At 52.7% G+C, this 26,459-nt stretch overlaps 2 protein-coding genes across 2 annotated transcripts in view; one reads left to right on the forward strand and one right to left on the reverse strand.

The window, feature by feature from the left end:
• The window catches only part of LOC139604076 (uncharacterized), a 1,261,625-nt gene that overhangs the window by 576,716 nt on the left and 658,450 nt on the right, over positions 1–26,459 (reverse strand).
• LOC139603982 (olfactory receptor 14A16-like) lies at positions 1,605–2,537 on the forward strand. The gene has a single exon (XM_071454981.1). The coding sequence runs from the start codon at positions 1,605–1,607 to the stop codon at positions 2,535–2,537; it is 933 nt and encodes a 310-aa protein (XP_071311082.1).

Below are 26,459 nucleotides of genomic sequence, written 5' to 3' on the forward strand. Positions count from 1 at the left end.
TGCAGGGAGCATGAAGGAGCCCCCAGGGCCATTGCTGAGCAAGGCTCCCCAGGGACTCCTTGCAGCAGATCCTTGAGGCCACTGGGATGTGGGCTAGGGGGGGATGCTGAGGGCAGCACAAGGGGCTGACAGTGCCCAGCCTGGCTGGGGCTGTGCCAGGAGGCCCCAGGGCCTCAGGACAAGGTGTCTCCTCCCAGCCCTTGCTGGCACAGACCCTGCTGTGCCCCAGGGCACCAAGACTTGGCTTCTCTTTGTCCCCACCTGTCATCACTGCCTGCAGTTCTCTGCTCTGCCTGGGGCCTGGGGACACTTGCTCAGTCGTGTCCCTAACTGGCACCCATTAAAAGTCCAAGAAACTTTGGAGTTGGATTCTGCCTTGGAGTTCCGGAGAGGTTTCTTCAGCTCCCTCTCAGGGACTGATGTTCAGGGCCTGAGCACAAAGCCCCAGAGGCTGATTAAAGTCCTTGTGCTGTGTCTGTGCTGCTGAGCTGGGCTGGGCTCCTGGAACAGAGGCAGCTCCTGGTCACCAAGAAGAGCTTCAAAAGCACATTTCTCTGGATGAGCAGCTCTTGTGCCAGCCCAGCAGGGCTGGGGCACTGCCTGCAGCCAGCCCGGGCACAGCACAGAGGCACAGAGAGCTTCAATCAGTCAGGGCTGGGAAGGGGCTGAGAAGTGCCTGGGGCACAATCACTGCCAGCCCTTGGCACAGGAATCTCTGGCTGCAGGACAGTGCAGCTGCAGCTCCTGGAGCCATCTCCTGCAGCTGGAACATGCCAATGCCTGCAGAGCCTGTGAGTACATTCTCTGCTTGTCTCTTGTGCAGAGCAGCCAGGGGTGCCCAGGGCTGTCCTGCAGAGCAGGGTCCTGCAGCCCAGGGCGCTGTGCTGGGGCAGGGACTCTGCTGCCTGCCAGGGACAGCTCTCAGCCAGCCCTGGCAGCTGCTCCCAGCACCGGGGGACAAGATCTGGCTGGGAGGAGACAGCTGGTGAGGCTTGGACGTGTTCTCCTTGTGTGGGGAGGATGCTGCATTGTTCAGGACTGCTCCCAGCATGGCATTTAACTGCAGAACATTTCCAAATGGATTATACAGGGAGTATAGCAAGGCAGAGGCTGCATAAATGTGGAACCTGCTTTTTAAATCTACTGCGCTGAGTTGGAAATTGCACATTGATATTCATCTCTCAGTTCAGGAGAAAAAAAAAAATTCTCTGATCAGAATAAACCAGGAAGCAACAGCAATCACCACAGGACCCCTTAGAGCTTGCATCAGTGTCACTTTTTCAGCCTCCTCGGTGTTGCTCTGACGTTGCCATCAGAGCCTGCAGAGCCAGAGCTGCCCCTGGGCAGTGCCTGAGCTGGGAGGGCTCTGCAGGGCAGAGCTGAGCCCCCAGGGCTGGGCTGGGCTCTGGCAGCACTGGCAGGGCCCAGCCCTGGGCACAGGGAAGCAGCTGCTGGCAGGGACAGCTCCAGGCAGCAGAGCCCTGGGCAGGCAGTGGGGGCAAAGTGCCCCCAGGCTGTGCTGGGATATTTCAAGTCCTCTCCACACCCAACTATTCCATGATTACTTTTCTTACAGATCCCCATGCCAAGGCCAGTCCCAGCAAATGTCGAACAGCAGCTCCATCAGGCACTTCCTCCTGCTGGCATTGGCAGACACGCGGCAGCTGCAGCTCCTGCACTTCTGCCTCTTGCTGGGCATCTCCCTGGCTGCCCTCCTGGGCAACGGCCTCATCATCAGCGCCGTAGCCTGCGGCCACCACCTGCACACGCCCATGTTCTTCTTCCTGCTCAACCTGGCCCTCGCTGACCTGGGCTCCATCTGCACCACTGTCCCCAAAGCCATGCACAATTCCCTCTGGGACACCAGGAACATCTCCTACACAGGATGTGCTGCACAAGTTTTTCTGATTTTCTTCTTCCTTGGATCAGAGTTTTATCTTCTGACCGTGATGTGCTACGACCGCTACGTGTCCATCTGCAAACCCCTGCACTACGGGACCCTCCTGGGCAGCAGAGCTTGTGCCCACCTGGCAGCAGCTGCCTGGGCCAGTGCCTTTCTCAATGCTCTCATGCACACAGCCAATACATTTTCCCTGCCCCTGTGCCATGGCAATGCCCTGGGCCAGTTCTTCTGTGAAATCCCACAGATCCTCAAGCTCTCCTGCTCCAAATCCTATCTCAGGCAACTTGGGCTTCTTGCTGTTACTGTCTGTTTAGATTGTGGCTGTTTTGTGTTCATTGTTTTCTCCTATGTGCAGATCTTCAGGGCTGTGCTGAGGATCCCCTCTGAGCAGGGACGGCACAAAGCCTTTTCCACCTGCCTCCCTCACCTGGCCATGGTCTCTCTGTTCCTCAGCACTGGTATGTTTTACTACCTGAAGCCCCCCTCCATGTCCTCCCCATCCCTGGATCTGTCCCTGTCAGTTCTGTACTCGGTGGTGCCTCCAGCCCTGAACCCCCTCATCTACAGCCTGAGGAACCAGGAGCTCAAGGCTGCAGTGTGGACACTGATGACTGGATGCTTTCAGAAACATTAAACTCTTGGCAATTTCTGCAAATCACTTGAAATAAAAGTTATCTTTGATCCTTCTTGTTGATTTAATTTTGGAGGTTCTTCTCCTTTGTTTTAGTATTTTCATATTGTCAACAAAGAAATGTCAATCTCTGTGCCATTTCTCATTTTGTTTCTCTCCACCTTCCCTGTGGCCACAGACTGTGTCAGTGAGGGATTGTGCTCTCAATGGCTTTAGAGGAACTAAAGGATCTCCCAGCAGAGTTTTCTGCAGAGATGCCCTTTTGTTGCCTTCTCTGGAGCTGCAGCAGCAATGTCTGTGTGCAGAGCTGGGGCAGATCAGTGCTGGCCCAGCAGCTGTGCCCAGCAGCAGCAGCAGCAGCACTTGGTGTTGCCAGTGCTGCTGCCGTGGCCCTGCCCCGCTGCCCTGGTGGCCCTGGTGTTGCTGCAGGGCCTGAGTGCTCTCGGGGCCGGGCACAGCCCTGGGGGTGGCAGTGCCGGGGCTGCAGCAGGGACAGGCCATGGGCACTGCTGGGGCAGCGCTGACGCCTCAGGCCAGGCCCTGGGGGCTCCAGGCTCCTTGCCCAGGCTCTCTCAAGAACACGGCCAGGCCAATGCTCAGCACAGAAACCCCCGTCAGCAGCCCCAGGCTGGCCGTGGGCAGGCTGGGGGCAAACAGCATGGCTGGGGCTCTGCAAGGGCCCTGGGGCAGACGGGAAGGAGCAGCAGAGCAGGGGCTGATCCATGCCCAGTGCGCTGCACAGCCCAGGGCAGCGTCCCAGAGCGTCCTCATGCAGCTGCCAACAACATCCCCCCTCTGCAGCCCTGGCCTCTCCCCCAGCTCACACAGGTGCCCCATCCTTGCAGGCACAGACACGGCAGCACTGCCTCAGCAGCCCCTGGTTGCATTGCACACAGCAGGGCCAGCACCCCCATGCTGTTGCTGTGGGGACATGAACCTGAGGGAGCACAAATGCCATCAGCCCCTGGAGCCAGCAAGGCCTGCGGGACACCAGGGAAACCACTCGGCTTTGTCCTGGCCTCTGCACTCAGCCAGAAAGTTTGTTCCCATCAGCTGGGAGTTTCCTGTGCCACTGCAGACGCTGTTGCTCAGAGACAGGGCTGCCTGGCAGCCACCCCCAAACTGCCCTGAGCATTTCCTTTGCTTCACCTTTGCTTTCTTTACTCCTCCTGGTACATATTACTCCCTAATGCCCAGCCCAAGGGGTCTAGAACTGGACACAGCATTTGAGGTGCTGCCCAACCAGTGCTGAGCACAGGGGAAGAATCCCTGCCCTGCTCCTGCTGGCCACACCATTCCTGATCTAGGCCAGGAGCCTTTGGCCTTCTTGCCCACCTGGGCACACTGCTGCCTCATGTCCAGCCTGCTGTCCATCAGTCCCTGCAGGTCCCTTTCTGCCTGGCTGCTCTCCAGCCACTCTGTCCCCAGCCTGTAGTGCTGCAGGGGTTGTTGTGGAAAAAGTGCAGGACCCGGCACTGGGACTTGTTAAACCTCACCTTGTTGGATTTGGGCCCTGCATCCAGCCTGTCCATGGCCCTGTGCAGAGCCCCCCTACCCTCCAGCAGATCCACACTCCCAGCCGACTTGATGTCACCATGGTTCCATGAGGCCCCAGAGTGTCCCAGTGGTCTCCATGATTCCATGAGGCCTCCCTGTGTCACAATGTCCCTTTGGTTCCATGGGATCCCTTGGTGTCACAAAGTCCCTTGGATCCTTGGGCCCTGCAGTGTCACAATGGATCCTTGGTTCCATGAGGTCTGGCAGTGCAGCAATGCTCTCCTTGGTTCCACAGTGTCACAATGGCCTCTTGGTCCCAAGGGCCACCACGGTTTCAAACATGTTTCCTTCATTCCATGAGTCCCTGAGGAGCAGCCCTGGCCCCTTGGTTCCATGGGGCCCTGCAGTGTCACAATGGCCCCATCGTGACACCAGGTCCTGCTCTTTCACAATGCTCTGCATGGTTCCACAAGGCCCTGCAGTGTCACAGAGGCCTCTGTGGTGCCACCAGGACCCAGACTGTCACCATGGACTCCTTGCTTCTATTCAGCCCCACAGTGTCACCATGGCCCCTTGGCTCTGTGCTGCCATGTCATACACAGTGTGACCGTGGTCCTCTTACTGCCACCAGGCCCTGCAGTTTCACAACCATCAGAGAATCAACCAGGCTGCAAAAGACCTTGAAGAGCATCAAGTCCAACCTGGGACACCACACCACATTGTCACCCAGACCATGGCACTCAGTGCCACATCCAGTCTTTCATTAAACACCTCCAAGGACGGTGACTCACCCACCTCCCTGGGCAGCCCATTCCAATGCCCAATCACCCTTTGTGTGAAGAATATTTCCTAATGTCCAGCCTAAACTTCCCCTGGTGCAGCTGAAGGCTGTGTCCTCTTGTCCTGTCGCTGTTCCCTCTGAAAAAAGCCCGACCCCCACCTGGCTGCACCCTCCTGTCAGGGAGTTGTAGAGAGTGATGAGCCTCCTCTTCTCCCTGAGCCTCCTCTTCTCCGGGATAAACAACCCCAGCTCCCTCAGCCACTCCTCAGAGGACTTGTGCTCCAGACCCCTCCCCAGCCTCGTTGCCTATCTCTGGACACGCTCCAGCCCCTCCGTGTCCTTCCTAAATTGGGGGCCCAGGACTGGACACAGCACTTGAGGTGCTGCCCAACCAGTGCTGAGCACAGGGGAAGAATCACTGCCCTGCTCCTGCTGGCCACACCATTCCTGAGCCATAGGAGTGCCAGGGGTTGGACAGGGGAAATGGTGGGGAAGGAGTGGGGACAAAGTGTTATTGATAGTCAGCCATGAAGGGTCTTGATTTTTATATCTCTCCACATAGCATTAGGAGGTGCTGGGGGTCAATATCAATTGGACATTGATTATACCAAACTATAAACAGGAAAAGAATACTGGATAAAATAGTTCTCTTCCTTTTTTTTTTTTTCAATACAGCAGATTCACATTTAAAACACTTCTGAAATTTGTCTAATTAACCACAGAAGAATTGAAAACTTTTATTATTCCTCGGGGCTGTTCTTGTTCAGGTGTTTTAAACAAATGTTTATGAGCTTTCCTCACTGAATTCCTGAACTGAAGAGCTCAAGAAAGAAGAGGCATCTGGAGTAATAAAATTCATCAGCAACCTCCAAGTGGCTGAGGATCCATCCCATGCAGAGCAGCAATGAACAGAAATGGGCACAGCTTTGTGGCTGCCCCAGCTTTGGCATGGGCCCTGGGCCTGGAGCAGGAGCAGCTCTTGAGGGCCCCAAGGCCGGGGCTCTTGTGCTGCCCTGGGCAGATGGGATGGCAGCAGGGGCTGCAGAGCTCTCAGCACCTCAGCCCAAGGGGAGCAGGGCAGCCAGGGAGCCTCCTTTGGCCTTGGCCCAGCACCTTCCCCCATGGCTGGGGCTGAGTCCTGTGGCAGCTGCAGCTGCTGCTGTGGCCTTGGCAGGGGCTGAGGCCGTGGGGCCAGTGCCCAGAGCAGCCTGGCCTGAGCAGAGCTGTGGGGCCAGAGCCGGCTGGGCTGGGCTGGGCTCAGAGAGGCCCTTGGTGCTGCCCAGAGCTCAGGGCAGCTGGCAGAGCTTGCAGGGAGCTGGGCTGGGCTCCGAGAGCCTGGCCCAGAAACCATCAGTGTCCATCTCAGCCTGGCTGAGCGTGCAGGGGCAGGACTCAGGCCAGGCCTTGTGGGGCAGGGCCAGTGCCTGTGCAAGGCATTGCAAACAGGCAAGTGGCCCAGATAGGAGGCTGCTCTGTGCCCTTGGTGGCATGGCCAGAGCAGGGAGGGGGCCCAGGACATTTGTCAGCGCCAGCCTCTGTGCCCATGCGTTGGCAGCCCTGGCTGCTGAGCCCAGCTTTGGCCTGGGCTGAGTTTGGCTGTGGCCCAGCTCCATCCTCCTGCGGGGCTCAGGGCCTGTTCCCGGCCATGGCCAGCCCTGGCTGCCTCTCTGCTGGCCCAGAGGCCGGCAGAGCCCGGGGCAGGGCTGTCTGTGCAGCCCCACAGGTGCCAGGGGCTCTGCAGGAGCTGGCAGAGGCTGCCCAGCAGGGAGGCCATGGGGCACAGAGCCCCAAGGCTGCTGTGGGCACCACGGCACAGGGGCCGTTCCCAGCCGCAATGCTCCTGGCCTGGGCTGGGCCTGCACAGGGGCTGGGCCACCATGGCTGGGCCAGCACAGGGCCACAAAGGGGCCACGCAGCCGCTGCCGGGGCTGACAGCAAGGCCAGGCACACACAAGCAATTGCTGAGCATGGCCTGTGCTGGCCAGGCCTGACTGTGCCAAAGGCAGAGCTCAGCTGCCCTTGGGGGCTGCAGCAACACTCCAGAGCCCAAAGAGCCTCCATGGCTGGGCTGGAAACCAAGGCTGCAGCAGGGAAATGCAGGGCTGCTGCGGGATGGGGAGGCCATTGAATTCCAGCACACACCTCAGCTCTCTGATGATCCCGGCACCATGCTGGGCCCTGTTTCAGACTGGAGCAGAGCAGATGTTGATGGGACAGGAGCCCTGCGGGCCTGGCAGGGACCTGCAGCTTTCAAGGTGCTCTGCTCTCCCTCAGGTGCTCTCAGAGGGATCCAATCCCAGCTGGGCACCTCAGGGCACAAGTGGCACTGCCTGTCCATGGGCACACAACTGATATCTGCCTGGAAAGGGGCACAGGTTTTAATACCTGTTAGTTTCATAATTATACAAGCAAATCTTTTTTATGTGGGTCACTTGAGTACCTTTGTGATATGGCAATATTTTCCCACCAGGAATACGAATTTCCTGGATCTACTGGATTCTTCTATTGATGGCAGGACAAGAAAAACTGATCTTCTCCTCTACCTTTGCTATCAACATTTAGTCTAATATTTCATGACCCTCTTCCTTCATGTGTTTTCAGCTGTCCTGTTTAAATGGCCGTGTCTAAGGACATCTCTTCATTTAGAGCCGCTGGATCTTTGTCCTTTCCTTTACTCCCAGACTTCCTCCTGCAGCTTTTCTCAGGTCATTCCAATGCATCTCCCTTGACTGGCTTCATGCTTTGTGCTTCAGGGAGTTGCCCAATCTTTCAGAATTTAAAATAACATCTTGGTCAGCATCTTAGTTGTATTTTTATCTTTTATATCACCTCTTCATATGTCTCTGTCAAAAATCTTTCCTGTATGGCAATCCCTTGAGGGTGGTGAACATGTCAGATGTTGCTGTAAGATCACAAGGAGCTAAAGGAAGGGTTTTGAGGTTTCTTAAATGTTATCACGTTCACATTTTTTATGCTGGCCATGAAGAGAAACCTTTCTGCGCCTCTGAGTCTCACCAGTTCCTGCTCCATCAAAGGACACATACCTGATAAGTTGTGGTTCCCACTCCAGTGGCTGCACTTGGACCTCCCTCCATAGCCAGAAAGTCCCTGGAAATGCAGGGATGAAGGAAACAGGACAGGCTGTGGGGATCAGGTGCAGGGCAGAGCCAGGGAGATGGATGACTTTGGCATTTGATGGAGCTGTGCCTTCCCTTGGCTTTGTTGGCTGACAAGAAATGAACATCCCTCTGTGTCTCGGGCAGCTCCTTCTGCAAGGAAAGCAGGTGGGAGCTGGAGCCAAGGAGCTGAAAGCTGCAGGTGCAGCCTGGGCTGGAGGGAGCTCAGATTTGCACAAGGCTGCTCTGAGTGCCAGGGCTTGGATGGGGGAAATGGTGGGGTGCGGGTAGGGACAGAGTCTGATTGATTGTCAGCCATGAAGGGTCTTGATTTTCATATCTATTCCAACTGCATGATGATGTACTTGGATTCAGTGTCAGTTGGAGACTACACATATTGAATTATGAACAGGAAAAAACCTAAATAGGACCTACAAAATGTTTTCTCACTGTCTTTGTAAATAGAATATATTCTGTTTGAACACACTCCTGAGATCTGTGTAATTAACCACTGATGATTTGAAAACTGAAATCAAATTATTCCCAGAGGCTTAGCATGTTAAGGTGTTCTGAATGTTAATGAGCCATGGGACACTGAATTCCTGCACTGAAGATCTGAAGTCTGAACAAGTGATTTGGAGAATTAAATGGAATTATTCCCAGAAGCTTGGCCTGTTAAGGTGTTCTGAATGTTCATGAGCCCTGGGACACTGAATTCCTGCACTGAAGAGCTGAAGGCTGAACAAGCCTCTGGAGCAGTGAAATTCAGAAGCAGCCTCCAAGTTGCTGAGGATGCCAGCAGCCCCCAGTGAGGCCATCCCTGCCCAGAGACCGTGGGGGAATGGGCAGACAAGGAGAGCGTCCCTGGGGCTGGGGCAGCACAACTCAGAGGCAGCAGCGGCTCCAGCTGGGCAATGGAGTGTGGAATGTGGCTGGGAAAGCCCTGCCTGGGCTGGGCCAAGCAGCACACACAAGCCCTGACCCACATCCCCCAAACAACTCTCTCAAGGAGACATTTAAAAGGAATTACAATTGTTTGTGCCCTCTGAGTTAGGTGCACTGGAGAAATACCAGTACAAGAGATTCTAGGAGCTCAAAACAACCAAACAGCCTTCCCTGGGAAGTTCAGAAAATCAGAGAAACTTTGGCAAAAGGTTTATTATGACATTGTAGTGGTTTTGGTTTGTTAATTTAAGATTTTTCTATTCTTGAGAGTTCTTATGTAATGGATTGATGAGTATGGGGGGTTTTAGTGTCAGTTAATTATTTATCTATTTCTTTTATTGTGAGATTGTATTATGAGAATAGTAAAGTAGGCCTAAAATTTTAAAAGGCTATATAGAAAATTTTATTTAAAATAAATTTATAAAGAGAAAAGGTAGTAAGAATTAAAATAAATAATAAATTATTTAGAACCCTGTTTTTTCTTTACAACTTTTTTTACTGACAATGTAAAGAAAGTAAACTTAAAATTTCTAGTTAGTTTACTATTTATAGAATTGTCTTTATTTAGTTTACTTAGGGAGAGAAGTTTTTCTTCTTAAGGTTGTGGAGATTTTTTTACAAGAGGAAAAAATATTTTTTTTCTGGCTCCTAATTTTTTCATGGATAACACCTGTCTGGGGAACTTTGTTCTTGTGAAGTTGTTTTTATTGCTACAAGCTTTTTCACAGCTTGTTGATGGGCCATGTTGACTTATGGGGTATTGTTTTAAAGATGAGTTATTTAAAGGTATAAGTTTTTATTATTTACTTTAAAAAATATTTTTACTCCGGGAATAGAGATCTTCTCTTGGAGATACTGGATTACTTTTTTTTTTCCCATGTTTAAGCATTTTATGAAATTAAAGTTATTTTAACATTTGCTTATTTTAGTATGGATGGGTTTTTTTGATAATAATTTAAATTTTTTTAAATATTTTTTTGTGTTATAAAGAAAAAGAGTTTTTTCTTTATAGTTTATAAGAGGATTTTAGTTTTAAGAGTAACATATTTCTTATTCTTTTTTATTTAGGATTTAATTTCTTCTTTACTTACTTTGATGGTTTTATATTGTTTTTTTGATAGGCTTGCATTTTGTTTTTTTTCTTTTACTCATGGGAGGATTGAAGTATTGAAAGAGTTAACACCTGACCTACTGGCAATGTGTGGTGGAAGTTGCGGTTGGGTTGTTTTAGGACTGGTTTTATGGTTGGTTTCAGGGTTTTTTGTGTTTTAGTTGTTGGGTTATTTTGCATGGTTGTAGGTTGTAGGAGTTTTTGGTTTTAGTTGTGTTGTGGGGAGGGGACTTGGTAATATTTTAATAGCTGTGGCTGGCTTTGTTCTGGTTGGGGTTTTGTAGCCTCTTTTGTTTTCCTGTTTGGGAGTTGTTGGGGTTTGGTTTGGTCAGAATGGGGCCGATGGGGGTGGGGGGTGGCCTGGGGAGGGGGGAAAATCAGCCCATGGCAGGGTTGCTTGGTTTGGTTTGGTTTGGTTTGGTTTGGTTTGGTTTGGTTTGGTTTGGTTTGGTTGAGATGGGGGCCAGGGCCAGGGCCCGCTGCTTCTTTGTTGACTGGAAAAGAAAGAGGAGGTTCCTGGGTTTTTTCGTCTTTTAACATTTGTGTTTAACAGAGGCGTGTTCAGTATCTCAGTGGTTTAACAGATTGTCAGTACCACAAGAAGTTTGTATTACTTTTTAAAATTCTTCTCATCTCAAACGACAACAGATATTCAACCAACAAAAACACTTCTCAAAGCATTGACTTGGCCCATTCAACTTCACAAACACTAAGCCTGTTCAATTTAATGTTAATCAAAATTTGCAAAAGGACAGAAATAGAAGAAGAAGACACAGAAAGGGTGAAAGACAAAAAAAGATATAGAGAAGCACCTACCAACTCCTGGATTCCAGCAATGTTCAGATGGAAATTCCAAGAGGATGCAGGGTCAAGATGTGTGCTTGCCTTGTGGTCAGCCTTCAATACCCCTTGGTCTCCCTGGGCCCTTCCCCCAGGTGGGGCTTGGGCTCATTTGGTCCCTCAGGAGCTGGGCTGGGGCTGCAGAGGTGGCTGTGGAGCATTGCCTGTGCTGTGCCAGGGACTGGCAGCCACTGCTGGGCTGGGATAGAGGCTCTGGGGGGATTGGGGTTCCAGGGCAGGGCAGGGCTGGGCTTCCAGGGCAGGGCAAGACTGGACCTGCCCCCTCCTCCCCCCCACACATGAAATGTATCCAGCCAACAATCTCCTCCAGTCTGTCACAACAGGGAATGTTGGAGGTGAAATCCAAATTCTGCTTATGGGTGCCTGGAGAAGAACAGTTCTTTCCTATAGGAAGGAAAGCACAGAGCCCCAGTGTTTGGAAGGCAGGTGAGAGCCTCACTAGGCCAAGGCCAGCCAGACTTGTCAGGAATGGCAGATTTTGCCTGGGAGCAGTCGTTGGATTTAGGGAAAGTGGAACCCAGTCTTGGCCATGGATGCCTGGAGAAGCAGGACAGTTCTTTCCCATAGGAAGGACAGCATGCAGCCTTCCCCAGGGTTTAAGGGACAGATGAGGTGACCCTTGTGAAACCACTGCCAGCCAGACTTGTCCTGGAAATATTCCTATGGGAATAATCACTGGATATAAGGAAATTTGGAGGTGAAATCCCAATTCTGGCCATGGGTGCCTGGAGGAGAAGGAGAGTTCTTCTCCATTGGGAAGGAAAGTGTGGAACCCCAGTGCTTCAGCAGGAGATGAGAAGAGACTTTCAACATGCCAAGGTCAGCTGGACCAGTCAGGTGGTCCCTGGGAGGCCAAACCAGCCAGACCTGTTCCATGTTCTTTTGGTTTTATGGCGCCCCATAAGGTCAGAAGGGCTCCTTGGACCCATGGGGCCCCGCAGTGTCATAATGGTGACTTGATTCCATGGGGTCCAGCAGTGTCACAACAGACCCTTCTTTTGACTGGGTTCCACAATGTCACAGTGGCCCCTAGGTCCCAGAAGGCCCCGCAGTGTCACAATGGTCACAATGATTCCATGAGGCCTTGCAGTGTCACAATGGTCTCCATGGTTCCATAGGCCCCACGGTGTCACGTGATGCCTCTGTTCATGAGCCCTGCAATGTCAAAATGGACCTTTGGACCCTGGGGGTTTGCAGTGTCACAATGGTCTCCTTTGGTTTCCCAGTGTCACAATGGACCATTGATGACACGAGGCCCTGCAATGTCACCATGGCCCCTTGGTTCCATGCAGCCCTGCAGTGTCACAAAGGCCTCTTGGTTTCACCAGGCCCCAGAGTATCACAATGGTCCTCTTGGTTCTGTGCGGACCCCCAGGGTCACAATGGTCTCACTGTTTCCATGAGGCCTCACAGTGTCACAATGCTTTGCTTATTCCATTGGGCCTCACAGTGTCACAATGGTCTCCATGATCCCATGAGTCCTCTCAGTGTCACAATGGTTTCCTTGGTTCTATGGTGCCCCACAGTGTCAAAATGGCCCCTTGGTTGTTCCGTGAGGTTGTGAAGCATCTTAATGGTCTCTCTATGGTTCCATGAAGCCTTGCAATGCCACAATGGACCTTTGGCTCCATGAGGCCCCGCCGTGTCACAATGGACCCTTGGTTTGATGCGGCCTCTCAGTGTCTCAATGATCCCTGCATTCCATGGAGCCACACAGCGTCAGTACAGACCCCTTGGTTCCATGAGACCCAGCAATGTCACAGTGCTCTCCATGATTCCATGAGGCCCCACAGTGTCACAATGGTCCCTTGGACTCACAGGGCCCCACAGTGTCACGATGCTCCCTTGGTTCCATGGCCCTGTGCTGCTGCATTCCCACCTCCCCTTCTCAGCCTGCTCTGCCAGCTCCTTGGGGCTCGGCCTTGGCCAACAGCCCCTGGGCTCAGCTCCTCTGCAGCTCATCACAAACACTGTCTGCTCCAGGCACTGCTGCTGCCCAACCAGCTCCTGCTTTCTGGAGGAGCAGCCCTGGGAACTGGTTTTGTTCCCTCCGTGGCACAACATCCCTGTTCTCACCCTGCCAAAGAAAGCTGTTGATGCCAAGTGTGGCCAGGATGAACCATTGCTGGCACTGAAGCCCCTCTCTTGGGGCCCTGCAAACAGCGCTCCAAAAGGAGCCCTTGGAGCTCTCCTGGGCCAGCGACTCCCTCTGAGTGGGGCCTCTCCCAGCCGGGAACTCTCCCGTTTGCTGCACTTGGGGATCCCCAACAACGACGGAGCCTGGACCGATCCCCTCACTCCTCCAGGCTCAACCCTTCACCCTCTGGGGAGATGCCAAAGGATCCACAGAGAGCATTTCCTGCCCTCAGGGGAATTTCTCCCAGGTGCCTTGCACTGACTCTGTGTCTGTGTGCACACAGGAGTGCCTGTGCTGGGGAAATGTGGCAGAAATGCTGCTCTCTGAGGGGCTTGAGTGCCTTGGATAGCTGAGTCAGTCAGGCCTGTAAGTGAGGTTAAGTCATGAGGTCCAAGTGAAGTTAAATATTTCTAATAGTTGTTCTTTTGCTAAGTTATTTAATATAAGTTATAAGTGGAGTTAAATACAGTTAAATGTTATTCCTCTGTTAAATTGCAAAGTCATAGGTTCTAAGTTAGGTTAAATACTGTTAAGTGCTGTTCTTTTGCTAAATTGTCAAGTTGAAGTTATCAGTTAAGGTTATGTTAAGTCCTATTAAGTTTGAGCTCTGTTAAGCTTTTGGGCCATATTTCTTTTACCCCTCACTGTCCTTGTGTCTCATACACAAACACAGGGACAGCTCTTGGTTCATTATTGATTTGATTGCCTGGATTTTTGTTGGTTTTGTTGTTGCTTTGTTTTCTTGGTGTGCCTGAAGTGTCCAGTCAGGAGCAGAGTGACTCTTGCCAAGGAACTTTGTGCTGTTTTCCCTTAATATTCAATCTGGTTTTTGCTGATCCCTTGCTGGGGATTTTTTCAGTGCATTCAAGGCCTCGTTGGTACCAGGGTGAGGGAGTCCTGGCCCAGGCTCTGGCCCTGGGGGACATGGGGACGCTGCCGGGGGGTCCCTGTCCCCCTGTGTCACTCCCAGGGCCCCAGCCCCCATCCCCATGTCAGGCTCTGGGGTCGATCTCGTGGAACATCCTCTGGGGGAGGCTGCGGGGCCGGGGGCGGGGGGACCCGGGGGGACAGGGGACCCCGCTGTGCACGAGCAGGGTTGGACTGCTCTGGGGGGAACTGTGAGGTGGGCCGGGGCAGAGTGACCTCCCCAGTGACCTCACACAGCCCCTGTGATGTTACACAGCCCCTGTGATGTCACACAGCCAACTCTGAGATGTCACACAGCCTCTTGTGATGTCACAGAGCAAATTCTTTGATGTCACCCTGTTATGTCATAGAGCAGTGCTGTGATGTCACAAAGTCACTATGTGATGTCACTGTGTGTTCTGTGATGTCACAGCCTGCTCTATGATGTTACACAGCCACCCAGTGATGTCAGAACCCACTCTGATGTCACAGAGCACCCCTCTATGATGGCAGGATCGGCTCTATGGCCTCCCACCCTACTCTATGATGTCACAGCCAGATCTTTGATGTCACAACCCACTCTCTGATGTCACAAAACCCTCTTTGTGATGTCATACTGCCACTCTGTAATGTCACAGCACACACTTTGACCTCACAGACCCCTCTCTGATGTCATACAACCATGCCATGATGTCACAGCCTGCTACTCTGTGATATCATAGTTGTCTAGGTTTGGACAGGCAGGTGTCTGATAAGGAAGGCAGGAGCCTCCTCTGAAATGGAAAATGTAAAACCCCCCTATCAAATTGCTCTAAATTTTAAATTCAGGGGCTCTCAGGCAAAAAATATGGGAGCAGGGAATAACAGTTCTTTAATAGGGAAGAAAATATAAGGATAAAATAAACTATGCAGTAAAGTAAATCAACACTGACAGAGTCAGAACACAACCTGACACCCTGTTGGTCAGGGTGTTGGTAGCAGTCTAATTGGAAATGTGGCTGCAGTCCTCCTGGAGCATCAGGTGTGTTTCTGCTGGAGCAGGGATCCTGTACAAAAGGGTGTGGTCTTCCTTTGAAGATCCAATGGAACAAGAGAGCAGCTGTTCCTCTGGGAAATCCAGTGGAGAAGCCGTGCTGGTGTTCCAGAATTTCCAGATTATATATGGGTAGAATGCTTGGCTCTTCCCTCTGGGCGGAGCATCTCCCAGTGGGATGCCGTAGTTCTTATCAATCATGCAGTGACATTCAATAGCCTGTTATCAGCAGATGTCTCCCAGGAGGGAGGAGTGGTTGTGAAAGAGGTAAGGAAAACTGCCCACTTAACAGAAGACAACTGCCATAGAGATGGCAAATAGAATACAATTTGCTTGACAATCCAGGACAGGAGGAAAGACCCACCCTGAGCCAGGAAGGTGGGCAGAGCTTCAGCCAGAACTCAGAGCTGTTCATCCATGAGCAGTTTCATGATGGGGAGAAGCCCCACAAGTGCTTGGAGAGTGTGAAGAGCTTTGTCTGCAGCAGTACCCTGATGTGCTACAGATGATCCACACTGGGAAACGGCCCTATGAGTGTGGGGAGTGCGGGAAGGGCTTCAGCTGCAGATCCACCCTCTTTACCCATCAACGCATCCACACTGGGGAGAGGCCCTACAAGTGTCCTGAGTGTCAGAGGAGGTTTCAGACCAGCTCTGATCTCCTCCAACATGGATGAGAGGCTCTTCCACTGCCCCAGCTGCGAGAAGGGCTTCAAGCAAAACTTCAGTCTCGTCAAGCACGAGCGCATCCACACTGGGGAGACGCCCTATGAGTGTCCCCAGTGTGGGAAGAGCCTCACCCAGAGCTCTCACTTGACCAGACACCAATGGAGGCACCAGTAAGGGAAGCCCTGTGAGTGCCCCAACTGTAGGAAAAGCTTAGGGCGCTGCCCCAGCTCCATCCCTATGGGAGGACCCATGTTGGTCAGAGCCCTGGTGATCCATGTTCCCAGTGATCCCTGCTGGGAAGACACCTGGCTGCTTATCCATGTCCTCCTGGATCCCCTGGATGAACACAGCAGCAGGAACATCCATCAGGACTCTGATCTAAACTGGAAATTGATTGGGAAGAAGTGATTTGCTGAATTTACACCTCAAAAAATCTCACCTGCTCTGTTCAATTGTTTCTTCTGGTGGCATCAAGCAGTGCTGCGTGATCTTGGAGGTCTTTTCCATCAAAATAATTTCCATTTTCACCCTCTCTAAACAACCAAATCTGGGGTGAAAATAAAGAAATTAAACAAAGAGATCTAAAGCTACACCATTTACTGGGATTTGGGGGTGAATTTGGGCTTGGTTCAATGGAATATTTGAGAGGATTTGGGTATTCTGAGGCTGTCAAAACCAGGGGACATGGCCACAACCTCATAGGTGTGTCGGTAGAATGTGTTCACCTGACTTCATCTGTTCTCCAGGAATTCTGGTTGTCTGTCCCAGTTCCTGGCCTGGGTCCCCCCATTTGGGGTGTTCCCTCAAAGTGCCCAAATCACTGCTGAAGTGCCAAGCTGCTCCTGACTGGGGATGTTCCTGTCCACCAACCTCTCCTGCTCAGTGCCATGGGAGGTGGGAGGGGTTTTAGGGACTCCTGTGGGGACTGAGAGAGGCTCTTGTGGCTCTTGGGAGAATTTGTCTTGCTGGGAGAGGGTTTGGGGGCCTTCTGGGAGGGTTGTGAGGATTTGTGTGTGTTGGTAGGGCTGTGTGTTATGGAGAGAATTTGGGTGGGACTTAGGGGAGATGGGAAGGGGTTTTGTGGTTTTTGGGGACATTTATGTTGCAGGGAGTGGTTGGGGGTGTCCTGGCCAGGAGCTGTGGGGTGGTGCGAGGGGACTGGGAGTAGCTGTAGGGTTGGGAGGGGGTTTTTGGGTGGTCGTGACCCCCCAGACCCCCAAAGCAGCCACCAGACCCCACCCCACGAGATACTGCCAGGGGTCAGGGGCTCCATGTTGGGGTTCATCCTCCTGGTGCTGCAGGAGAAGGTGAGGGGGGGTCCTCAGGGACTGTGTGTGACCCCCCCCAAGAGCATGTGTGACCCTCCCATCCTGGTGTCACCTCCTTGTCCCTCCCCACAGGGCTCCAGCCCCAGCTCCTGCTCCCCCAGAGGGAATTTGGGGAGGGGGCAGAGGGGGTGCACAGCCCCCACTGGGGGATGACCCCAGCCCAGCCCCTTTGTTCAGCATCAAGCTGGGCTCGGGGCTGCAGGAGGAAGAGCCGATGGGAAGCAGATCCTGCAGCTGGGACAGTGCTTGCGGTCAGGGCAAGGTCCTGCCCTGCACACCTGGCTCAGGTGTGACCCTGCCCCGGCAAGGGAGCGGGACATTCCCATGCCCACGGATCAGGGCTGGGAGCAGCACTTGGAGCACGGACATGGAAATACTGGGAGCGACTGGGAGCACACTGAGGGCTACTGGGAGCAACTGGGAATGATGGGTGCGTGCTGGGGGCAACTTGGATATACTGGGAATGAGTGAGATCGGCCTGTGGGCAACTGGAACCATGCTGGGGCAACTGGGGTGGCTGGGAATGAGCAACTGGAATATACTGGGAGTGTCTGTAATGATACTGGAGGGGACAACACTGGGAACAGCTGGGACCATGTTGGGAGCAACTGGGGGCAACTGGGAGTGACTGTGTCTATACTGGGGGCCAGTGAGATCATACTGGCAGTGACTGGGGCCGTACTGGGGCAAGTGGGGGCAAGCGGGATCATACTGGGTGGAATTCAGACGACATTGAGGGGGACTGGGATCATACTGGGAGTGACCAGGAGCATGCTGAGGGCAGTTTGGACAATGTTGGAGACAACTGGGGTATACTGGGAGAAACTGGAACTGCACAGGAGAGTGATTTGCAGTAGCTGTGAGCAACCGGAATCATGCTGGAAGCAACTGGAAGTGGGAGTGACTGGGAGCATGCTGGGATCAACTGGGATATACTCAGTGAGACTGGGGTCACTGGGATCATACTGGGAGTCACTGGAACCAGGGCAGTGGCCTGGGCTGGGTGATGTGAGGCCTCAGGGAGCACAGGGAGCACTGTGACACTGCAGGGCCTGATGGAACCAGGGGGACATAGTGACACTCTGGGCCCGCCCTGGCCATGGGGTGTTTCAGGAGCCCCAGGGTGCCCAGGGCAGCAGAGCAGAGCCCCTGCCTCAGGGGCAGCAGCTCCCTGGGACACCCTGGGCGGGCAGCAGGGGATGCCCAGGGAGAAGAGGAAGCCAAGACCCAGTGCCCCAAGGGCAGTACTGGCTGAGGGACGGGGCAGGAGGGAGAGGCCAATGCTGGGACAGTGCCAGGGCTGCCCAGCACTGAGCCAAGGTTGTGTGACATCACAGGGGGCTGTGTGACATCATAGTGTTGGCTGTGTGAAATCACAGGGGTGGTGTGACATGATAGAGTTGGCTGTGTGACAAGCCACAGCTGGCTGTGTGACATCAACTGGGCTGTGTGACATCATAGAATTAGTTGTGTGACATCACAGGGAGCCTGTGTGACATCACAGGGGTGTGTGGCCGTTTTCAGAGTCTCCATGGCACAGGAATACAAGGGAGAAGAAAATCCCTAGAGATCCCACAGGAGGAGGGGCTGCAAACCAAGCCCAGGGTGCTCTGAGGAGGAAAGACCCACCCTGAGCCAGGAAGGTGGACAGAGCTTCAGCCAGAGCTCAGAGCTGGTGGTCCATGGGCAGCTTCACAATGGGGAGAAGCCCCACAAGTGCTTGGAGTGTGGGAAGAGCTTCAGGCAGAGCAGCAGCCTGATCAGCCACCAGATGATCCACACCGGGGAATGGCCCTACGAGTGTGGGGAGTGTGGGAAGGGCTTCAGCTGCAGCTCTGCCCTCATCATCCACCAACGCATCCACACTGGGGAGAGGCCCTACGAGTGTCCCCAGTGTGGGAAGAGCTTCAGCAGCAGCTCTAACTTGACAAGACACCAATGGAGGCACTGGTAAGAGAAGCCCTGTAAATGCCCCAAATGCATGGAAGAGCTTCATGCACCGCTCCATCTTCATTCCCCATTGGAGACCCCACGTTGGGAAGAGCCCTGGTGATCCATGTTCCCTGTGATCCATGCTGGGAAGACACCTGTACCTTTTCCTGCCCTTTGCCAATGACCTGATGTGGCATTGAAAAACATGAGGGTCTGGCCATGGCCCTGTCATTACATTCAGTCCCACCTCAGATCATTGCCAGGGACAGGAAAGGGACTCTCTCTGTCTCCCTGAGGAGAAGGGTGTCCTTTCCAGGCAAGAAATATTGTAGCCAGGCAGACCCTGTGAGCTGTGTTGTAGTTTTCCCTGTAAACAGTTTTATTTATCCCTTCTGTTATCAATATTGTTTCTGTTCCTGTTTGTTCTTTATCTCGTTGCTGTTCCCATTAAATTGTTCTTAACCCAGTCCGGGATCTTTGCCTTTTGTGCTTTCTATGGGAGGCGGGAGGGCAGCGAGGGCAGCGCGATTTTAGCAGCAGCAGGAAATTGGGGAATCCCATTCCTGAAGCCCGGCCCATGGAAAGCGAGCATCCCAGCTGGTGGCAGCCCTGGTGGCCATGGCAGCAGCCTTGGGAGCGGGTCCCTGGCTGGGGCTGTGGGAACCTCTTCCCTCTGGGGCCCAGGGACAGGAGTGGAGGGAGCGGCTGCAGCTGAGTCGGGGCAGGCTCAGGTCGGATGTCAGGAAAAGGTTTTTGCCCAGAGGCTGCTGGGGCCCTGGCCAGGCTCCCCAGGGAAGGCTCCCAGCTCCAGGGCTCTCTGAGCTGCAGCAGCGTTTGGCCAGCGCTGCCAGGCCCAGGCTGGCATTGTTGGGGTGTCCTGTGCAGGGCCAGCAGTTGGACTGGAGGATCCTGATGGGTCCCTCCCAGCTCAGCCAATTCTGTGCTTCTGGGATCCCATCAGCCTGGGGATGGGGCTGCCGATGGTTGCCATGGCAATGGGCTCTGGCTGCAGGCCTGAGCTGGTGTCCATGGCAACCACCCTGGGCATGGGGTCTCCATGGAGCTGCCAAGGGACTGACCATAGCAACAGGACCCTGGTGATGGTCCATGGATACTGACCATAGCAACAGGCGGCTGGTGATGGTTGCCTGCTAAGGATCAGATTTGTCACAGGCCCTCAGAGGGGTCCCATGGGCACTTTCCAAGTGTCTCCAGGCTGTTCCAGAGCTGGAATGTCACAGGCTGAGGAAGGGGCTCCATAGGGACCTCCCAGGGCTTTCTGGGATGGTAAAGAGCCCTGTGGTCAGAGGCAGTCACAGCCATTCCATGGTGACATCCCAGGGCACCTTGGGCTGCAAAGGCACCCATCTGTCACAGGCACTCACGCGGGCTCCACGGTGACATCCCAGGAGTCCCCAGGCTGCCAAAGAGCCAGGATGTCCCAGACACTCATAGGGGTTCCTGTCATGGGCACAGTGGGAGCTTCAGGAAAAAGCTTTATTTCTTTTTTGGAGAAACTCCTGCGGAGTCAGGAGGTGGAGAAATGACACCCAACAGCCACCATGGATCCTCAAAACCCTGCAGGACCCCTAGACTTCTAAAATTCCTTCTACGAGGGCAGACTGAGCGGCTGGATCCAATCCCAGCCCCAGACTTTGTCCATGGTTTAAAAGATTTGACAGGTGGAATTGAACTTTAACACAATTTGTCCTGCAGGATTAATGATAGAATGCCAGATAGATTTATTTAACTATGTCTCTGGCTTATTCTGGTCATGGTCAGATGGAAAGATCACTAGCACAGTTATTTAACCCACAGTTCAATTGCTATAACAATTATCAGAATATAATGCTGTAGGAAGCAATTTTGAAGTCAACAGACCCTTGCTGGAGTTGTTGGAGGCCATTGCAGGCAGAGCCTCCTGCTCCAGCAGGAACTGCCTTTCCTGTGCCATCAGCAGGGCAGGTCCCGCTGCAGGAAAAGCCCCAGGCCAGCCCCAGCACAGGGAAGGCCTCGGGCACAAGGGCAGAGTGCTGTGCTGGGAGCTGTGCCAGGGAGAGCCTGAGGCACCAAAGGCACCTTGGCAGCAGCAGCTGCTTGCAGGCCATGGCCAGAAGCCTCCCTTGGCAGCGCGGCCTGGTGGCCACCACTGCAGAGCTGCTGCCTCAGGGCTCATTCCTGGCTGGGCTCTGAAAAGCCACTTGTGCTCCAGGAGCCTGACTGGGAAGCCATTGCCCCCAGCACCTTGGGGACAAGATATCAATGACAAAACTCTTCATGCCAGCAGAGCCAAGGCAGGGGCAGAGAAAAGGGCAGAGCCAGGCCCAGGGGACAGGCCTGTCATGGTGATGGCTGTGAGGGCACTGCCCCTGCAGCAGCCTGGCTGACCTCAGCAGACATTCTGGCCAGAAGCGTTGTGAGGGCACCCAGCACATCAGAGAACCCACACTGCAGGAATTCTGTCCTTGGGGATGAGAGGGGACTTCACTGGGTCAGGCTGCAGAAAGCTCCAGCTCTTGGACAATTCCTGGGATGGGGCATCCACTTCTCTGGAAAAAGACTTGCAGTTTTTTGCTACTGTCATAATTGTAAAATATTTCCTCCTTCTAACAAATGTAAATCCACCCTCATTCAGTTTATTGACATTGACCCTTGTTCTGTCACTGCAAAATTTGGGAGAAAATAACTTTGATCACTATTTTTCCATTTTCACTGACCTTGGAGAGGACCCAAAAATCTCCCAAGATGGGGTTTGGAGGCCTCATCACAAAACCAGCAGGGAGCGTCTGCAGTCTCTGGGGTCAGTGGTGTGGAGACTGAGGACAGAACAGGAGTAGCCTGGGAGGGATGGAAGGGTGGTTTCAGAGAGTCTGGAGCTTTTCTTCATGGTGGAAATGAGCCTGAAGAAGACATAATAGCACCAAGGGCAGCTGGGGAGGCCCAGAGTGGACACCAGGAGAAAGGAATTTCCCTGCCAGGGCAGGGCTGTGGTGCAGCACGTCCCCCAGCAGGAGCCTGGAGCAGCCCAAGGCTTTGTGTGGGCAGGCAGAGGCAGGCAGGAGGCAGAGCTGTCAGCAAAGGAAGGGGCCAGCAGGGTGGGGCAGCCGGGGGATGCCCACAGCCTGCAGGGACAGAGGCGCAGGTTTGCTCAGCACCAGAGACACCTTTGCCTTGCTTGTCCCCACCTGTCATCACTGCCACCAGTGTTCTGCTCTACGTGGAACCTGGGGATGCTTTCTCAGTCCTGTCCCTCAGAAGGATCTATTTAAAGTATGAGAAACTTCATTGTTTCATCCTCTTTTTGAGTCCCTGAGAAGTTCTTTGAGCACACTCTGAAGGACTGAGTCTGATGCAAAGAGCACGAAAGCCCCAGATGGTCATTCAAGTCCTTGTGCTGTGTCTGTGCTGCTGAGCTGGGCCGGGCTCCTGGCCCAGAGGCAGCTCCTGGCAAGGGCAGCAGAGCTGCAGAGAGACAGCTCCGGCCAGGAGCAGCTCCTGTGCACAGCCCAGCAGGGCTGGGGCACTTCCAGGGCCCCTCAGGGACACCAGCAGGGCACAGACAGAGCTCACAGGGGCTCAGCACTGGCAGGGGCTGTGGCGTGTCCCAGAGGGGGCTGTGTCACAGCAGCTCCTCTGTGGCTGTGTCATGGAGGCACAGAGCAGCTGTGATGTTCGCAAGGGGCTGTGTGACAGCACAGAGTGGGCTGTGGGAGGTCACAGATTGGGCTATGACATCACAGAGTTTGTTCTGTGAGGTCATTGAGCAGCTACAACATCATAGAGGGAACTGTGTGACATCACAGAGCAGGCTGTGACATCATGGCATGGCTGTATGACATCATAGAGCTGGCTGTGAGGTCAAAGTGTGTACTGTGACCTTACAAAGTGACAGTATGACATCACAGAGAGGGTTTTGTGATATCACTGAGGGGGTTGTGACATCACACAGCTGTCTGTGACATCATAGAGTAGGGTTTGAGGCCATAGAGCAGATCCTGCCATCATAGAGGGTGGCTCTGTGAAATCAGAGAGAGGGTTTTGACATCACTGGAGGCTGTGTAACATCATAGAGCAGGCTATGACATCACAGTACAGATTGTGGAATCACAGGGTGACTTTCCTAGATCACAGAGTCTTCTGTGACATCACAGTGCAGCTGCATGACATTCTGGGGTGACATCCCAGAGTTGGCTGTGTGACATCACAGGGGCTGTGTGACATCCCAGGGGCTCTGTGACATCACAGGGGCTGTGTGAGGTCACTGGGGCGTTCACTCTGCCCCGGCCCACCTCACAGTTCCCCCCAGAGCAGTCCAACCCTGCTCGTGCACAGCGGGGTCCCCTGTCCCCCCGGGTCCCCCCGCCCCCGGCCCCGCAGCCTCCCCCAGAGGATGTTCCACGAGATCGACCCCAGAGCCTGACACGGGGACGGGCGGCCGGGGCCCTGGGGGTGGCACAGGGGGACAGGGACCCCCTGGCAGTGTCCCCGTGTCCCCCAGGGCCAGAGCCTGGGCCAGGGCTCCTTCACCCTGGTACCAACAAGGCCTTGAGAGAGCTGAAAAATCCCCAGCAAGGGATCAGCAAAAACCAGATTTAATATTAAGGGACAGCAGCACAAAGTTCCTTGGCAAGAGTCACTGTTCTCCTGAGTGGACACTTCAGGCACACCAAGGAAACAAAGCAACAACAAAACCAAACAAAATCCAGGCAATCAAACCAGAAATGAACCAAGAACTGTCCCTGTGTGTGTGTGTGACACAAGGACAGTGAGGGCAAGGATAAAAGGAATATGGCCCAAAAGCTTACAGAGCTGAAACTTAACAGGACTTAACTTACACTTTAATCTTAACTGATACCTTCAACTTGACAATTTAGCAAAAGAACAGCACTTAACTTTGACTCCGGCCGGGGGTTTATTTACAGACGAAAACTAGATGGGGCTGCTATATGGAAAGTGTCTCGAGCTGTTCATTTTTTCAGCATCAGTCTCATTACATGATTATGATAATGGGAAGATGCTAGCAGCTCACAATACAGGCAGCAGGCCAGAAAACTTCATGTTACAACATACTTTATAAGCTTCTTGACCAATCACACAAAGCAAAAGCATATTGACAGTAGTTCTATCCAATCACCATAAGCACACGTACCTTTGGTTAAAACAATGCTTGCTTATTTTGAATACAATACCCGTTTGTAAGAGACAATGCACAGAGCTCCATTATTAAGCTTTAACCTTCCTAGTATCTTGCTAGAAAAACTTTCTGCAACTTAGAGAGCTTTTCAGACAAGCATTAATACATAGGCTATTGTTCTATTTGCCCTTGCCTTTTCTACAGTTTAAATAATTTTTCTGCTGACCTATCTCATGACTGTTGCTTTAGCACTGTTCACAATTCTGCTGTATCTGAGGCCTGCCTTTTGCAGCTTTCCTAGAACCCTCTAATTGCATGGATTCCCACAAAGAGTATTTAACCTAACTTACAACCTATGACTCAATGATTTAATGGTAGAATAACATTAAACAATATTCAACTTAGCTTATATTAAACTTTACTTAGCAAAAAAAAGCTCTTAACACCAAATAACTTATTCCTTATGATATAACCTTACTTACAGGCCTGACTGACTCAGCTATGCAAGGCTCTCAAACCCCTCAGAGAGCAGCATTTCTGCCACATTTCCCCAGCACAGGCACTCCTGTGTGCACACAGACACAAAGAGTCACCTCCAAATTCCCTATATCCAAAGACTGCTCCCAGACAAAATCTGCCATTCCTGACAAGTCTGGCAAGCCTTGGACTAGAGAGGCTCTCACTTGCCTTCCAAACACTGGGGCTCTGTGCTTTCCATCCTATGGAAAGGAGCTGTCCTTCTCATCCAGGCACCCATGGCCAAATTTGGGATTTCACCTGCAACATTGCCTTACTGTGAGAGACCGGAGGAGAATGGTGGCTCAAAACATTTTGTGTGTGGGGGAGAGCAGGGGGCAGGTCCAGCCTTGTCCTGCCCTGGAACCCCAATCCCCCCAGAGCCTCTATCCCAGCCCAGCAGTGGCTGCCAGTCCCTGGCAGAGCACAGGCAATGCTCCACAGCCACCTCTGCAGCCCCAGCCCAGCTCCTGAGGGACCAAATGAGCCCAAGCCCCACCTGGGGGAAGGGCCCAGGGAGACCAAGGGGTATTGAAGGCTGAACACAAGGCAAGCACACATCTTGACCCTACCTCCTCTTGGAATTTCCATCTGAACAGTGCATCTCTATATCACATTTTTCTCTCATCCTGTGTCTTCTTCTATTTTTGTCCCCTTGCAAATTTTGACTAAATTAAAATTGAACAAACTACGAGTTTGTGAAGTTGAATGGGCCAAGTTAATGCTTTGAGAAGTGTTTTGTGTTGATTGAATGTCATATTAAACCTTTTGCCAAAGTTTCTCTGATTTTCTAAATTTGCCAGTAAAGTCTGTTTTGTTGCTTTGAGCTCCTGACAATCCCTTGTTGGTATTTCTCCAACTCAGAAGACACAAACAAATGTAATTCCTTTTAAATGTCTCCTTGAGAGAGTTGTTTGGGGGATGGGAGTCAGGGCTTGTGAGTCCTGCTTGGCCCAGCCCAGGCAGGGCTTTCCCAGCCACATTCCACACTCCATTGCCCAGCTGGAGCCGCTGGTGCCTCTGAGTTGTGCTGCCCCAGCCCCAGGGACGCTCTCCTTGTCTGCCCATTCCCCCACGGTCTCTGGGCAGGGATGGCCTCACTGGGGGCTGCTGACATCCTCAGCAACTTGGAGGCTGCTGCTGATTTTCACTGCTCCAGAGGCTTGTTCAGCCTTCAGCTCTTCAGTGCAGGAATTCAGTGTCCCAGGGCTCATGAACATTCAGAACACCTGAACAAGCCAAGCCTCTGGGAATCATTTGATTTTAATTTTCAAATCCTTTGTGGTTAAGTAGATCTCAGTAGTGTATTGAAACTGAATACATGATATTTAAAAAGACAGCGAGAAAAGATTTTTTAGGTCCTGTTTAGTTTTGTTTTCCAGTTAATTCACTGATATGTGCAATCTCCAATTGACACTGAGTCCAAGTACCTCCTCATGCAGTTTGGATATAAAAATCAAGACCCTTCATGGCTGACAATCAATCAGACTCGGTCCCTACCCCCAGCCCACCATTTCCCCCATCCAAGCCCTGGCACTCAGAGCAGCCTTTGCGCAAATCTGAGCTCCCTCCAGCCCAGGCTGCACCTGCAGCTTTCAGTTCCTTGGCTCCAACTCCCACCTGCTTTCCTTGGAGAAGGAGCTGCTCGAGACACAGAGGGATGTTCATTTCTTGTCAGCCAACAAAGCCAAGGGAAGGCACAGCTCCATCAAATGCCAAAGTCATTCCTCTGCTGGATATTAAATCCACTTTGCACAGCAGACAGTCTCAGAGCAATGGAAAACACTTTCTGTGCCCAGCACAGATCCCAAGATCCCCCCAAACCCTCCCTGCCCCAATTCTGCCCAGATTTGCTCTTTGCACACACGAGTCACACGCTGAAGTCAGGAGCTCCCTCCATGCCCAGAGGTAGCAAAAGAGAGAAAGGGGATGAAGAGCTTTCCTGTGCAGAGCCAAGGTC

Source organism: Agelaius tricolor, unplaced genomic scaffold (genome assembly GCF_023055355.1).
Source record: "Agelaius tricolor isolate 1412-34295 unplaced genomic scaffold, bAgeTri1.0.p SCAF_43, whole genome shotgun sequence".
NCBI classification, from domain to species: domain Eukaryota; kingdom Metazoa; phylum Chordata; class Aves; order Passeriformes; family Icteridae; genus Agelaius; species Agelaius tricolor.

What these genes read in the sequence shown, in the direction of transcription:
- LOC139603982 (XM_071454981.1), top strand. Translation starts at nt 1,605, where the DNA reads ATGTCGAACAGCAGCTCCATCAGGCACTTCCTCCTGCTGGCATTGGCA.